The sequence below is a fragment of the Musca domestica genome, unplaced genomic scaffold (genome assembly GCF_030504385.1).
Source record: "Musca domestica strain aabys unplaced genomic scaffold, Musca_domestica.polishedcontigs.V.1.1 1032, whole genome shotgun sequence".
NCBI lineage: Eukaryota > Metazoa > Arthropoda > Insecta > Diptera > Muscidae > Musca > Musca domestica.
In genome coordinates, this window is record NW_026712119.1 from 45,792 (window position 1) to 62,689 (window position 16,898).

Sequence of the window (16,898 nt, forward strand, 5' to 3'; positions counted from 1 at the left end):
GTGACTTTCAGAATTCTAACTCATTCCGTTTGTCCAATACAAAGTATTAAATTTTTGGTATATTTTAAAGCTTTTCGTATCCTTTTAGTGCGTATCCTTTAGACACGTCTATCACACGCCTAGATTAAGCATGCATTATAGATTAAAAATCTGCCCAAGAAATATTTCGAGGTGTTATCTTTTTAACTTATTGTGAAATGTAAACATTCACATCTTTCCGAAACAAAAGGAAAATGTCGCATCCATCATTTGACATTTTTATTTGTCCACTTGACTTGTTTGCCGGTAAACAAAATGCCCATCACTTCTAAAAATCTTTTGTTTTTGCCTTGGTGAGTCACCATTGAATATTTGTATTTAGCTGATGACAGACAGCGTGTTTCCTAAACCTCAAATAATTGCGTTGAGTTTTTACGAACTTTGGCTTCCTCAAAAGTCAAGAACATGGAAAACAAAACAGATTCAGCACGCAAGCAGTTTTAGGTGACGATGTACACATACATATATAACTCCGAACAAGTAAAAAAGCTGTACGTTCGGGCGGGCCGAACTTTGAATACCCTCCACCATTTGGAACGAATTTGGCAATTCTCAAAAACAATAAAATCCGTTAAAATGTTGTTAAAATCTTAAAAATACCGAATGTAGCTGCTATATTAGGGTCTATACGACGACATGGGCCTGCATAGGTAACATTTGTCATAAGCCATTACAATATTTAAATGCAAAACTTCAAAAATATCGGCTAAAATCATCAAAATACCGAATATCGGGAAGTACCTTTATATGGGGGCTCTACGAAGACGTGGACCTGCACAGATAATCTCTTGTCATAGGCTGAAGCATCCATTACGAACTTCAAATGCCAAATTTGAAGCAATTCCGGCGAATAATGTCGCTAAAATCATCAACATACCGAACATATATGGGGGCTATACGACGACGTGGACCTGTACAAATAATCTCCTGTCATAGGCTAAAGCATCCATTACGAACATCAAATACCAAATTTGAAACGATTCCGGTGAATAATGTCGATAAAATCAACAAAATACCGAATATCGGGAGGTACCGTTATATGGGGGCTCTACGAAGAAGTGGACTTGTAGAGACAATCTCCTGTCATAGGCTGAAGCATCCATTACGAACATCAAATGCCAAATTTGAAACAATTCCGGTGAATAATGTCATCATCAAAATACCGAATATCGGGAGGTACCGTTATAAGAGGGCTATACCAAAACGTGGACCTACATGGCCTATTTTCCGTATCAAAAGTCCTGCAGACATAACATACATTTAGGTAAAATTTGACCAATCTACTTCAATTCGTTCGGAAGCTAGAGTGATTTCCGCTAAATCGACATAGAATTGTATGCTGACCAAGAATATGTATTTGTGGGGTCTAAAATGTATAATTCGAGGTGTTACAAACGGAATGACAACATTAATATACCCTCCATACTATAGTGGAGGGTATAAAAATATCATTATTTTTGTGTAACATGCAGTTAAGAAAATTCGTGAGACCAAAAAAAAAAACACCGGCGAAGTTACAATTTGAAGGCAATTGCTCAAGTAATTAACCCTCAACTAGACTTTACATGATTAATCAATTAATATGTTTCAAGGTTGATGGCATTAAACACCACTGGGGGAATATGGTTAAGCAATTGCCCGATTTTAATACAAAATTAGTTACATCTTTAATTTAGTCTATGATCTCATAAAACAGTTCATAATTTCACTACAAAACATGGGGTTTACATCTCCGAACTCAAAAAAGAAAAAAGTTTCCGGCCAAAGATTGCGTCATTGTCTGGTCTCGCGTTCGGGTGTGTGTGTGTGTGTGCGAGAGTGCGAACGTTTCCATATTATTATTTTACAAAGATGGGCAATACCCCTCCGTTATGGCCACAAGCTGTGTGGAGAAATCCATTGTACCTCGGTCCATAACAATTACTCTATACCTAGCCCATAGGTATTAGAGTGTGTGTGAGTGTGCGCGTGATTGCAGCCCATGTTGTTTTCTTTTTTCTTTTCAGCTGGCTATAATTTATATGCTGAGTATTAACTTTGTGCGTAACAATATTGTGAGCCCAACTTTAATGAATGTTACTTATATTCAAACATCATTGTTGCTATCGCTGTTTTAAGTGACTAGTTTTTTGTTTTGGTTGCTGATTTTATTTTTGAATTGCCAGACTCATTAGCATGGACACGTCATTTCGTCGCCTCAGTGTGTATGTGTGTGTGTGGGCGGACAAACACATTTCACAACAAAAAGTGTACTTGATGCGAAGGAATAAATAAACAGAACAGTAAGATTTTCATGACGTATTGTAAATTATTCCAAAATTAAACAAGTAAAAAAACTGTAAGTTCAGCCGGGCCGGACTTTGAATGCTCTCCACTATTCGGACGAATTTGGCAATTTTCAAAAAAAAAAAAATAATAATAATAATAATAAATAAAATCCGTTAAAAATTCTGTTAAACTATTAAAAATACCGGATGCCTATACGACGACGTGGACCTGCAAAAGCAACTTTTATCATAAGCTATAAGAATATTAAACTGCGAAACTTGGAAAAAATCTGTTTATAATGTAGCTAAAATCATCAAAATACCGAATTTAGGGAGGTACCATGGGTGTTATAAAACGTGAACCTGCAAAGACATTTTTCTGCCATAGGCTGTAGTACAACAATTCCGGTAACTAATGTCGCTAAAATCATCAAAATACCGAATATCGGGGGGTACCGTTATATGGGGGCTATACGAAGAGGTCGACCTGCACAGACAAGTTGCTGTCTCAGGCTGTAGAATCCATTACGAACTTCAAATACGATATTTAAAACAATTCCGGTGAATAATGTCGCTAAAATCATCAAAATACCGAATATCGGGATGTACCCTTAAATGGGGGCTATACCTGCAAAGACAATCTCCTGTCGTATGCTGTAGAATCCATTACGAACATCAAATACCAAATTTGAAACAATTCCGGTGAATAATGTCGCTAAAATCGACAAAGTACCGAATATCGGGAGGTACCGTTATATGGAGGTTATATGAAGACGTGAACCTGCACAGACAATTTTCTGACGTGGACCAACATGGCCCATTTTCAATAACAGGTTAAGTTCGTAAATGGGCCATGTAGGAAAATTGTCTGTGCAGGTCCACGTCGTATTTGTGTATTATTTTTTATTATTTATTATTTTTTCATAGTTACCAAAAATCATTGACATTAAAGTCGGATATTTCTTCCAAATACAGGGTGAGATAAAAAAAATCCGCAACGAAGTCAAACGCCTTAATTTTTACTTTTTTTTAAATTTTATTGAATGAAAGCAAAAAATGTCGGACATAGCATCAAATTTTAGAATAAGTTTAGATTTGTTCGAATTGGTCACCTTTGGCACGAATTATGGCCTTCAAACGGTCAATGAAACAGTCACACGCTCCCCGAATGTTGCTCTGTGGTATTTTGGACCATTTCCGGCGAGGCACTTGATTGAGGTGATCGACACTTTGGTTTTTTAGTGCCAACCTTGCTTTCCAAAATACTCCAAACACAATAGTCCAACGGCTTGGTATCCGGAGATTTTGGTGGTCATTGTGCGCTGGAAATGAAGCACGGAACCTCATTTTGTAACCAATTCTTGTGTGACGCGTGCTAAGTGCTGTTGGAATATCCAAGGTCTGCTGCCAAAATGTTTGCGTGCCCAATGCGTTAATACACCCTCCAGAATATTTTCGCGATAACATTCGGCACTTATTTTGATGCCACGGTCGATTAATACGAGCGGAGAGCATCACCATGGCTGGCGCTTGTGTTCTGTTGACTAACCGAAGGTGCACATTTTCAGATGACCTCTTTGGCAGGTAAACACGATCGTTTAGTTTGTTTACAAACTGCTGGACAACGATTGTTTTCTCATCGGAGAAAACCAATTTCGGAAGTTCGCCACTTTCGGCCAACTCTTTGACTCTTTTGAGTTTATTTTCTTTCTGTTGCGGTGTAAGTTCCTGCACTTTTTGGAATTTCAATGGCTTTACCCCGAGCTCATTTTTTAATATTTGCCGAATGGAATATTGCCATATGTTCAGATCACGAGCCATTTTCCGGCCATTGCGACGCGGGTTTCGATCAAGTCGCTTTTTTACTTTTCGAACTATTTCTGCTGATGTTGCTGTTTTCTTCCGTCCAGTATCCAGTCCAGTATCACGGTAACGAGCGATGGTACGAGACACAAAGTTTTTTTTTCACATTTAAATGCTGGAGTGCTCTAACGATATCCACTTGTGGTTTTCCGAATAACGTTTTTTTTTCTGGAAAATTCCCACCAAAATACTTTTGTACGCTTGTAGACAATATAATGAATGATTTTAGCAGCTGTCGGACGAGTGGATTAGAAATGATAGCAGTCTGAAAATGGTTGCAGTTTTTTCATCTCACCCTGTAAATACTTTTTATACCCTACATCACATAGTGGTAAGGGTATTATGTCTTTGTGCATTTGTTTGTAACATGGTCAGTCCTTCTGTTCGTCCGTCCGTCTGTTCAAGTATTCTTGTGAACAAAATGCAGGTCGCATTTATTATCCGATTAAGATAAAATTTTGCAAACAACATTTGTTTGGCCCAAGGGCGAACCCTATTAAAATTGGAGATATTCGGTAAGAATTTAGATATAGCTCCCATATATATCTTCGCCCGATTTGCCTTTTATTGTGCACCAAACGTCTAATATTTGCCCGAAGGGACTGGAATTTGGCACATACAACCGAATTGAGTATAGAAGGCAGTATGCCGAATTTGATGAAGACCGGTTCAGATATAGCTATAGCTCCCATATATATCTTTATCTGATTTCAAATTATTTTGCACCGAATGGGCAATACAAATCCGAATTTAAAAGATACAAATAATTCGTCATATTTTTAATCATAGCGTATATGATTGAATTCTCCCAAAAAAAAAAAAACTTTTAATTGTTATGTGGAGCTCTACTAAATTAGGAAAGTGGTGTAGGGTATCATAAAGTCGGCCCCACCCTGATTTTTTGGTAACCGACGAAGGTATAAAATCCGGGATATTAAATTAATCATACCATCCGTTCCATGGTAGCTACATAAAAACAATGTGATACTTCTACCTTCGAAATCTCTTATAAGGTTCAATGGACTCAGATTGTCCAAATCGACTTTATTTTGCAAAGGAATCAAAAATTTTATTTATTTTGTAGAACATATTATATTGCTTCCTAATTGCCATTTGTCACAAGACGCGATCACCATTTCAATTTTCCCAAGTTCTCTGTTCTTAACATCGCCTTCATGAATTTAAATGATTCTGCATCACACAGGTAGTTTAATATGCTATTAGAAAACAATTTTCTTGGAAATGCGCCAAGCAACATGTGTCTGCCTGAAAAATGTGCATCACATATATACAAACATACTCTGGCAATAGATTTTCTTTTGTTGATTTTATGATTTCACAATGTATTTGCAAATAACTGGGAATAAAAAAGAAACATGCTGCCATGACTAAGAATTTACTTTTAATAGGTGATTCAAAACGAATTGAAAATCTGCGTGCAAGGATTCCGAGAACATGTTGTTACTTGTTGGATATAAAAATGGGGCAATTTGTTTATGATATTGTTGAAAACAATTTACAGATGTTCATGTGAATTATGGGTACAATGAACCCATTTAAAATGAGCATAGAAAAATGTTCGATAGCTATGATGAATTATTTTTATTGAACTAATTGTTAAAATCAAGCATACCTCTCGAGGCAGAATGTGAAATGGAACACATCATTCAGAACCTTTTCTCTTTCGAAAAAATACCAAATTTGTTCTTTTGTACTATATTTTTGGTAATAACAATTGCTTTTGCTTACTTTTAGTACTTAGTCATAAAATTGAAGTCCATTGCGGCCAACAAAAATGTCAGGCTATTTATAATAGAAGACAATACCACAGCCTTATGTTCTTGAAAGATTGCCAAGTTCTTGAAAGTTTTTAGAATACTCGTATACTAAATTGTTGTTCTTCATTTTGGTCTTCGTGAACTTTCATCGAATATTTTCGTAATTGATGTATTATTTTTCATAGTTACCAAAAATCATTGACTTTAAAGTCTGATATTTCTTGAAAATACAGGGTGAGATAAAAAAACCGCAACAAAGTCAAACGCCACAATTTTTACATTTTTTTAAATTTTATTGAATGAAAAATAATGAAAAAATATCGGACATAGCATACAATTTTAGAATAAGTTTAGATTTGTTCGAATTGGTCACCTTTGGCACGAATTATGGTCTTCAAACGGCCAATGAAACCGTCACACGCTGCCCGAATGTCGCTCTGCGGTATTTTGGCTCATTCCCGGCGAAGAGCTTGTATGAGGTGATCCACACTATGGTGTTTTTAGTGCCAACCTTGCTTTCCAAAATACTCCAGACACAATAGTCCAACGGATTAATATCCAGAGATTTTGGTGGCCATTGTGCGCTGGAAATAAAGCAAGGAATCTCATTTTGTGACCAATTCTTGGGTGGCGCGTGCTGAATGCGATGGTCCTGAGTCCTGTTGGAATGTCGAAGGACTGCGGTCAAAATGTTTGCGTGACCAAGGCTTTAATGGATCCAGCAGAATATATTCGCGATAATATTCGGCATTTATTCTGATGCCACTGTCGATTAATACGAGCGGAGAGCGATCATTGGCTGTTATGGCGGCCCACATCATCATCATGGCCGGCGATTGAGTTCTGGTGTCCAACTGAAGGTGCACATTTTCAGCTAACCTCTTTGGCAAGTAAACACAATCGGTTTTGTTTACAAACTGCTGGACAACGAATGTTTTCGCATCGGAGCGAAGAAAACCAAATTCGGCAGTGCACCACTTTCGGCCAAGCAAAGCAACTCTTTAGCTCTTTTGAGTCTATTTTCTTTTTGTTGCGGTGTAAGTTCTTGCACTTTTTTGAATTTCAATGGCTTTACCCCGAGCTCATTTTTCAATATTTGCCGAATGGAATATTGCGATATGTGGCTTACGAGCCATTTTGCGGCCACCTCGACGCGGGTTTCGATCAAGTCACTTCTTTACTTTTCGAACCATTTCTGCTGATGTTGCTGTTTTCTTCCGTCCACTTACTTGACGACGGGCTACGCTACCAGTATCACGATAACGAGCGATGGTACGAGACACAAAAGATATATTCACATTTAATTGCTGGAGTGCTCTAACCATAGCCACTTGTGGTTTTCCAGCCAAACATAAAGAAATCACACCATCACACTTGAACTCCATCACGAATAACTTTTTTTCTGGAAAATTCCCACCAAAACGCTCTTGTACGCTTGTGAACAATATAATGAGCTGTCACTGAAATAATTTTAAAAGCTGTCGGACGAGTGGCTTTGAAATGACAGCAGTCTGAAGTTGGTTGCAATTTTTTCATCTCACCCTGTATATTTCATGTTTTGCAAACATTAAATCATTGTCAAACAGTCGAATACCAAATTCAGATATTACCCCTAATAGAAAAATATTTTGTGACTTTAAGAACAGATTTTCAAAACCTCGCGTCTTTCACCAATCGTGACATACATGGGAAATCCTGGTATAAAGCAAAGCACTCCAAGCTCCAAAAAAAAAAAAAATTCATTGTATATCGGAGCCGAAAAAAGTTAAAAAGCAGTAAGTTCAGCCGGGCCGAACTTTGAATACCCTCCACCATTTGGAACGAATTTTGAAATTTTCAAAAAATAAAATCCTTTAAAAATTCTGTTAAAATTTTAAAAAATACCAAATATATCCGTTATATTGGGGTCTATATGGACCTATATAGGCTTGTTAGTCATAAGCCATTACCATATTAAAATTCGAAACTTGAAATAAACGGTGAATAATATATCGAAAATCATCAAAATAATGTATATAGGGAGGTACCGTTATATCGGAGCTGTGCGAAGACCTGGACCAGCATAGACAATTTTCTGTCACAGGCTATAGCATCCATTACGAACGTCAAATACGACATCTCAAACAATTTCGGTGGGTATTATACCTAAACTCGTCAAAATGCCGAATATAGGGAGGTACTGATATATGGGGCCTATACGAAGACCTGGACCTGCATAGACAATTTTCTGTCACAGACTGTACTTAAAAATTAAAATTTTGTATGCCTACCTATAAGGATGTCGAATACAAAAATCTAAGCACTTTTTATTACCACAAACTGCTATCTAATCGAATATCAAACATTTGACTGCTACTGTGACCAACGTATTTTACAGAGACTGCTACAGTTGCAAAGCAATTAAAGCAAGAGTATTCGCTTGTCACCAGAAAAGTATAAGCATGTGTCTTTTGCACACAACAGGGGTCATGTAAAGTACATACAAACAAGTTTTTTCTACATGGCATCTACACTGCATCTCTCAAATGAATCCGCTATTCGGTATGACGTGTCCCATACGTTGGAACATACGTCATAAACAAGTATGAGGTGTGACGTCACACACATCATTTTATTATTATTTTAAACAACCACACAACGTGAATACCCCAACTGTTTGTGGACGATAGCCAGCCACCTAGCTATATGGGAACCACTTGGCTAAGAAAAAAAAAACAAGAAAAACAATTTTAAAACGTAACAAGAAAATTGATATTGCCCCCGCAAAATGTCAATGAATCTATTTGAGGGAAAGTGAAAGCTTATCGACCGACAAACATGGACACTTTGAACAAGTCTATTGACATTGGTTTTCTTATCATCGATTCATAGACAATTAACAACTAATTAATTGCTCTTGGACATTTTTCTCTTATCTTTGCAGATTATAAATATTATTTTTTGGAATCTAGTTTTTTGATTGTATTTTAAAGAAAACAACAACAGCAACAACATGTATCCATTTGTAAGTATTAAAAGAAATTATATATTTAATAAGTATATATTTTATATATCTATTGTTATAACATAAAAATAAGTTGGGAATTTCGTATGTAAATGATGATGTATAAAGGGTGTTTCGATTCAATATTCTCTTTTTAACATTTTGCGCTGAAATTCAATTATTGCCTAAAATAACAGAAAGGATCGAAAAGAATGTAAAGCTAACCAGTAAGGAAAAGTCAAAAGACGGGCGGGCCGACTATATGATACCCTACACCACCATGCATTTTAAGTAGAGCTCCCGTAACAAAATCAGATCATATCAGTAGATTATACCACCTATCGACATTTAACTTTAGAGCAGTTATAGTTTGGTCTCAGAGGGAACTAATATATGGGAGGCATATCCAATTTTGAATCGATTTTCACTAAATTTGGCGGAGACATTTTGATCTTTTATACCAAAAAATAACATTGATATAAAGTGCACACTTCGAGAAGAATTATATTAAAAAAATATATATCGGATCCGAGTTCCACAAAATGGAAGCGTACGTCCTGAAATTCACTTCATTTGGCCTGATATTAGTCATTATTTGCACAATAAACATGAAATCGCATTAGGGATATATATGGGAGCTATATCCAAATCTTAGCCAATCTAGATAAAATTTGGGAAAGGTATTTCCGAGCTCTATTAGATATTTGATACCAAATTTCATTGCTATCGGATGCAAATTACGAATGTGAGGGACTTAAACACCAAATCGGATGAAACATCTATATGGGAGCTATAGCTATGTCTGAACCGAATGTTACCAAATTTGACGTTTCAGGTTAATTGTGCACCAAATGGCCAACATCTGTCTAAAAGTAATACATTTTGGTACAACCGACCGAATATAAGCAAGTATAGACTTAATTCGGTCGGTTGTACCCAAATTTTGCAGAAGTATTTCCGAGATCTATAAGATATCTGGTACCAAATATCATTGTTGTCGAATGTGGGAGCTATATCCAAATCTGAACCAATCTTGATAAAATTTTGCAGAAGTATTTCCGAGCTCTATAAGATATCTGTTACCAAATATCATTGTTGTCGAATGTGGGAGCTATATCCAAATCTGAACCAATCTTGAAAATATTTTGCAGAGGTATTTCCCAGCTCTATTAGATATCTGATAAAAAATATCATTGTTGTCGAATGCATATTACGAATGTAAGGTACCTAAACACCAAATCGGATAAAACATATATTTTGGAGCTATGGCTATATCTGAACCGATTTTCACCAAATTTGTACAGCCCAAAAAATATCTCTGCAAATTTTATCAATATCGCTTCTGATTTAGATATAGCTCCCAGATATATCTTCAACTGATTTCGGGTTAATTGTGCACCAAATGGCCAATATCAGTCCATATGGGCTAAATTTTGACACATCCGACCGAATTCTGTCTAGAAGCAAGTGCATAAAATTTGGTGAAAATCGGTTCAGATATGGCTATAGCTGCCATATATAAGTTTCATCCGATTTGGGGTTTTAAGTCCCTCACATGCGTAATATGCACTCCACAACAATTGTATTAAATACGGGACATCAGATACTGCTCAAAAATACCTCTGCCAAATTTTATCGAGATCGGTTCAGATTTTTATACATCTTTCGATATACACCTCCATCCGATTTTACGGTTATTGTCCCCACATATATATAATACCAGCCCAAATTGAATAGATTTTTTCATATTCAACCGAATTTTTCCCTTTGGTAAATCTCGAAGTCATATCATGCTCCATACCGCAATGTTATTTGGTACTTGAGGTACAAAACCACCGTCAAATTTGTGTAAATCCATTCATAGTTGGATATAGTTCCCAGATGGTGACTACTCTAAAACCATGATACGCATTCAAATAAGGTTTATACTTGGTATGATCTACTTAACATAAATTCCCAATTAACATTTTTTTTTGTTACGGGAGCTCTCCTAAATACGCATAATGGTGTAGGGTATCACATAATCGGCCCCGCCCGACTTTTGATCTTTCCTTTCTGGTTGAAACGTAACATGTGGAGGAAACTGAAGTAGAGTGGAGGACTTCCACCCATTTTCACATTCGTGCAGATATTCGAGTTAAGATGCCTTGGAATAGTGTTTTCGGCCTTATTATTGGCAATAGTACACGGAAAACAGGGTGATTATTTTCAAGCTATTAGAAAGTTTAGACAACGAACATAAAATTCAGAAAAATGCCTAAAATGATTATTTAAACTGATAGCACGGTCCATATAATTTAATGTTTGAAGATTATTTCATGAAAATATTGATCACGACTTCGCCACTAATGGCCAATCCTATTCATATTCTTTCCAACATTCCGGACGGTATCTCACGACGGTTGACGGGATGGTTGGAATTGCCAGAAGGAGTGGATCGATATTGATTATCTCCGAATTCGAAGTTTGATAATAATATTACGATATAGTCCTGTCCGTTCAACCGTCTGTCGTCATATTGACTCTGGTGTGATTATTCCCTGTTTTACAGTATTTATCTTTTTAAGCGTGAAACACCCTTTATATATACATAACATTATCACTGCATTCATGTGGTTTTATTTGTTTAATCTAAATTTATTTGTTTCTAAATAAAATTATTTTGGATTCATTTTGTGGTTTCAAACAACGATGATGTGGTGTGGCATGTGGCAAACTATTGTAACTTAGTATTGTAAAAAAATGTTTATGGTTTAAATTGTATCTGCACTCAAATAATTTATTTGTAATACACATTGCCTCAGTGCAGTTTCAAGTGCTAATGAATCATAACTATATAAAAAATATTTATTTATTCCATATTATTTATTACGTGTTGAGGTTCTCATGTTTGTTATTCAATTAAAAAAAAAAATAAAAGGTTTCACATTTTCCGTCATTTATGGAGTACCAAACCTGTACCCAAAAATGTATTTCTCAACTACTTCGGGAATTAGCAAAATGTAACTGTTCTAGGGCCCTTGAATTCGTCCCTGTACTCAATAATACCATAATATAAATCGACTCAAAAATAAAAAAAATCCAGGAATTATGAAAAAATAAAAATACGTAGTAAGGAGGGTGAATTTTAAAACGTAGATTATACCTAGTCATTGTATATTTTGCTAAATATTTGGCATGCCATCATTTAATTGAAAATATCAGTGCTTTCTAAACTTCAGTGGAAAAAGCAAATGGATTTGTAGATCAAACATCGAACATCACTAAAATTCTTGGTTGAGGATTTATGTTAAGAGCCTTTTCTAGAATACATTTCACTTAACTCAACATTAAACATACAGGGTGAGATAAAAAAACTGCAACAAAGTCAAACGCCATAATTTTTACATTTTTTTAATTTTATTGAATTTTATTGAATGAAAAAATGTCGGAAATAGCACCAAATTTTATTGGTCAGCTTTGGCACGAATGATGACCAAACGACCAATAGACCGTCACAAGCTGCCCGAATGCTGCTCTACGGTATTTTGGCCCATTCCCGGCGAAGTGCTTGCTTGAGGTGATCGACACTTTGGTATTTTTTAGTGTCAACCTTGCTTTCCAAAATACTCCAGACACAATAGTCCAACGGATTGGTATTCAGAGATTTTGGTGGCCATTGTGCGCTGGAAATGAGGCAAGGAACCTCATTTTGTAACCATTCTTGGGTGGCGCGTGCTGAGTGCGAGGGTGCTGAGTCCTGTTGGAATGTCCATGGTCTGCCGCCAAAATGTTTGCGTGCCCAAGGCTTTAATACACACTCCAGAATACTTCGGCAATTATTATGTTGCCTCGGTCGATTAATACGAGCAAAGAGCGACCATCGGCTGTTATGGCGGCCCACAGCATCACCGAAGGCAAGTAAACACGATCATTTTGTTTGTTTACAAACTGTTGAACAACGAATGTTTTCTCATCGGCGAAACCCAAATTCGGCAGTACACCACTTTCGGCCACGCGAAGCAACTCTTTAGCTCTTTTGAGTCTATTTTCTTTCAGTTGCGATGTAAGTTCTTGCACTTTTTGGAATGTCAACGGCTTTACCCCGAGCTCATTTTTTTCAATATTTGTCGAATGGAGTGATTCATATGTTCAGCTCAAGAGCCATTTTTTAGCCACTGCGACGCGGGTGTCGACCAAGTCGCTTCTTTACTTTTCGAACCATTTTCGATGATGTTACTGTTTTTTTTTCCAGCTGTCGGACGAGTGGCTTAGAAATGACAGCAGTCTGAAGTTGTTTGCAGTTTTTTCACCTCACCCTGTATATGTATGTCCTACATGTATGTCATCCATTGAATGTTTCAAACCTCTCGCCACATTTCCGCACATTTCAAATGAAAGTTGCAACCTTTCGGCCCAAGCAAAACAAAAATTCAAAAGAGTCTCTTTCATTTGTTTTAAATTGAAAATTGTATTCATTTACCCACCCCTCTCACCAGCACCACCCCCGCCCCCACTCAATTCCATATGTTTTGCACAAATGTCTGATCTCTGTCATTGAACTCTTTTCGTTTTGTAGGGTTCCGGCATGCCACAACCACATCCTCCCACATCAACGCCTGGTTACAATCCACAACCGGGTATGTCAGCCGGTGTACCATTCGGTGCGGGTTGGGTGGCGCCCACCCAACACCCACATCAACAACAACAACAACAGCAGCAGCAACAACCGACAAATTCTCATTATCCATCTGCCGCCACACATCATGCTCCCTATCCTACAAACAATGCACCCTATCCTCCCACTAACACAGCACCATACCCCACAACTAACTCAGCACCCTATCCCACGGCTGGTCCCTATCCTCATGCAACACCTTATCCCAGCAACAATGGACATCAGCCGTCACCCTATCCGGGATCCTCATATCCTCACAATCCCCATCAAACACCCTATCCCACATCGACAGGTTCACCAGCTCATTATCACAATCCATCATACGGACAGGCACCACCCACACACCCCACATCATACAATCCCAATCATGGCTATACACCGGTTCGTACCTCAATGGGATTAGAATCGCCGGCTGGCAATATCCAACACTGTTTCGAAGAGTTGGCCCAGAGGCAAGGCCATCCCATACAACATCACTACTCCACTGCTCCACGGAGAGAGGTTAGTGTCCTTGCTAATTATGTATTTTCTTTTTGTTTTTTGCTCTCTTGGGTATTTTGGTTTTCTCTTGTGTTGTTCTTTTTTTTTGTAATCTCTTTTCTTGGGGTCTATTATTTTGGAAATTCAATTTTCCTAAGAATGTTGGATTTATTGAAAGTTTCACTGAAGACGATTTGAATAATGAAAGTGCTTCAGAAATTTCAATTGAGGAAAATTGCTATGGCGATGGAATGTTTACATATAAACTACACGATGATGTATGTACACATGTTTTTGTTTTATAATTTATCTCAAAACTAGATAATTGTAAGCTTGTGGAATGGCGATTAATTCGTAAGCTTTTGATTACTCTTAATGCTAGAAATTATTTTTAGTTTGTTGTTATTGTTGTAATTTTTTGCTGTACCAACGACACATATGAATGTGTGTGTGTGTGTGTGTGTGTGTTTGTTTTATAAATTCACCTAAGCTTGCGTGAAATTATCTCTGAGTCATGATGCAGAACGACCACAAGTGGGTCGTTTATTAAAAATGGATTTTCCCTAGACTACTTGGGTGGTTTTACTTGTATTTTTTTCTTTACGAAACCGTATTCAGGGATATTTGACCTAAATTTCGGGTCCACGACCCGGGGATCGTAAATGGGCCATGTAGGTGCACCTTTTTTAGATAGCCCCCATATAACGTTACCTCCCTGTATTAGGTATTTTGATGATTTTAGCTACATTATTAACAGAAATTGTTTCAAATTTGGCATTTGAAGTTCGAAATCGATACTACAGCCTGAGACAGAAATTTGTCTGTTCAGGCCAACGTCTTTGTATAGCCACCATATAACGGTACCTCCCTATATATTCGGTATTTTGATGATTTTAGCGAAATTTTTAACCGGAAATGTTTCAAATTTCGCATGTGAAGTTCGTAATGGATACTTTAGCCCATGACAGAAAATTGTTTGTGCAGGTCCATGTCTTCGTATAGCCCCCATATAACGGTACCTCCCAATATTCGGTATTTTGATGATTTTAGCGTCATTATTTACCGAAATTGTTTCAAATTACGTATATAGAGTTCGTAATGGGAACTAAAGTCTGTGACAGGAAATTATCTATGCATGTCCAGGTCTTCGTATAGGCCCCATATATCAGTACCTCCCTATATTCGGCATTTTGATGAGTTTAGGTACAATACCTACCGAAATTGTTTGAGATGTCGTATTTGAAGTTCGTAAAGGATGCTACAGCCTGTGACAGAAAATTGTCAATGCTGGTCTAGGTCTTCGCACAGCTCCGATATATCGGTACCTCCATATGCGATATTTTGATGATTTTAGCTACATTATTCACCGTTTATTTCAAGTTTCGAATTTGAATATGGTAATGGCTTATGACAAACAATGCCTATAGGTAGGTCCACGTCGTATAGACCTAAATATAACGGCTATATTCTGTATTTTTAAAATGTTAACAGAATTTTTTTTTTTGAAAATTTCTAAATTTGTTCCAAACGGTTGAGGGTATTCAAAGTTTGGCCCGGCCGAAATCACTGCTTTTTAACTTGTTTTTTTTTATGCTGTTTTTAATTTGATGCTGTTTTGGATTGCAAGACTTCGGCCAGGGCGTGAGATTTTCTCCTCTGGCTATGCCCAACACCGGCTACGTGAACCAATTTTTTTTTTCTAAATTTGATAGTCGGCCTTCACCAAACAATAATTTGGCATACATTTTGTGAACTCGAAATATGGGGCCATTTTCGACTTTTTGGGGATTAAAAAAAAAACAGGTCCACTTAAAATAATTCCCTCATGTTACCACATTGTGGCTTTCATTGTGGTTAAAACATTCAAAATACTGAAAATTAGGGAGTAACGATATATGGGGGCCATACCAAAACGTGGACCTATTCGGGTAATATAAATGTCGGACCAACATTTCAAAGTGATTAAATGCTTCTCTGATTTATCTCCGTTATTAAGAAACTCACCTCACTGAAAGACCTATTTAGTACCATTTAGTACACATAAGTACATATTTGCATAACAATCTGCATCATACAATCCAATAGAAATCTAATTTCCCAATTTCTGGTTCGGTTCACCCAAATCCAAAACTTCCTTATTAATTCCAATTTTCAGAACAACAACTTTATCGCTTCTCCCAAAATTTAAATTGTACCAAATTTAGTCCCATTTAATACAGCTAAGTACGTATTTCCAAAACTATCTACGTATCTCAGTCCTACAATGCAATAGTGATTTTATTATCAAATTTCTACTAGCTCTATTGGTTCCCCCTAAATTGAAATTGTACCAAATTTAGTATCATTTATTACTTTTCGTGGACATAAGTACAAATTTCGAAAACTCCCTCCATATCCCAATCCTACACTCTGTTAAATTTCAGCTCCATCCATTCCTCCAAATTCAAATTGTACCAAAATTTGGCACCGTTTAGTACTTTTCGTAAACAGGAGTACATACTTCTAAAAATTACCTCCTTACATCGACCCTACTGCTCAACCTGGCTTCCCATTCCGAATTTCAAGTTTTTAGCTCTAACTGTTCACATGATACGAAATGGTACTAAATATAGCATATTTTAGTACTTTCTTACACTTGGTTTGGTACATTCATCATACACTTTATCAGTGGTCCTCATTCCAAATTTAATAGTTGTAACTCTATTATTCGTCAAATAAAAAGAGTACAAATTTAGTACTTTTCGTACCGTTGTAGTACGAATTTACAAAAACCCGGCCTTATCTGACACCTGCGGACCAAGAGTGACCACAAAGATACTAGCTTTAGCCAT

The 16,898-nt window shown here is 36.8% G+C and overlaps 1 protein-coding gene across 6 annotated transcripts in view; it reads left to right on the forward strand.

Moving 5' to 3' along the window:
• The window catches only part of LOC131804876 (annexin B11), a 47,379-nt gene that overhangs the window by 28,351 nt on the left and 2,130 nt on the right, over positions 1–16,898 (forward strand). For 3 of the 6 annotated variants that reach the window (XM_059128137.1, XM_059128131.1, XM_059128128.1), the window contains exons 2-3: positions 8,871–8,951; positions 13,489–14,088. In XM_059128137.1, coding sequence (XP_058984120.1) covers positions 8,940–8,951; positions 13,489–14,088 — 612 coding nt within the window. In that variant the 5' untranslated portion in view covers positions 8,871–8,939. The remainder of the gene's footprint in view (positions 1–8,870; positions 8,952–13,488; positions 14,089–16,898) is intronic. The other 3 variants (XM_059128145.1, XM_059128140.1, XM_059128143.1) reach the window with 1 other exon arrangement.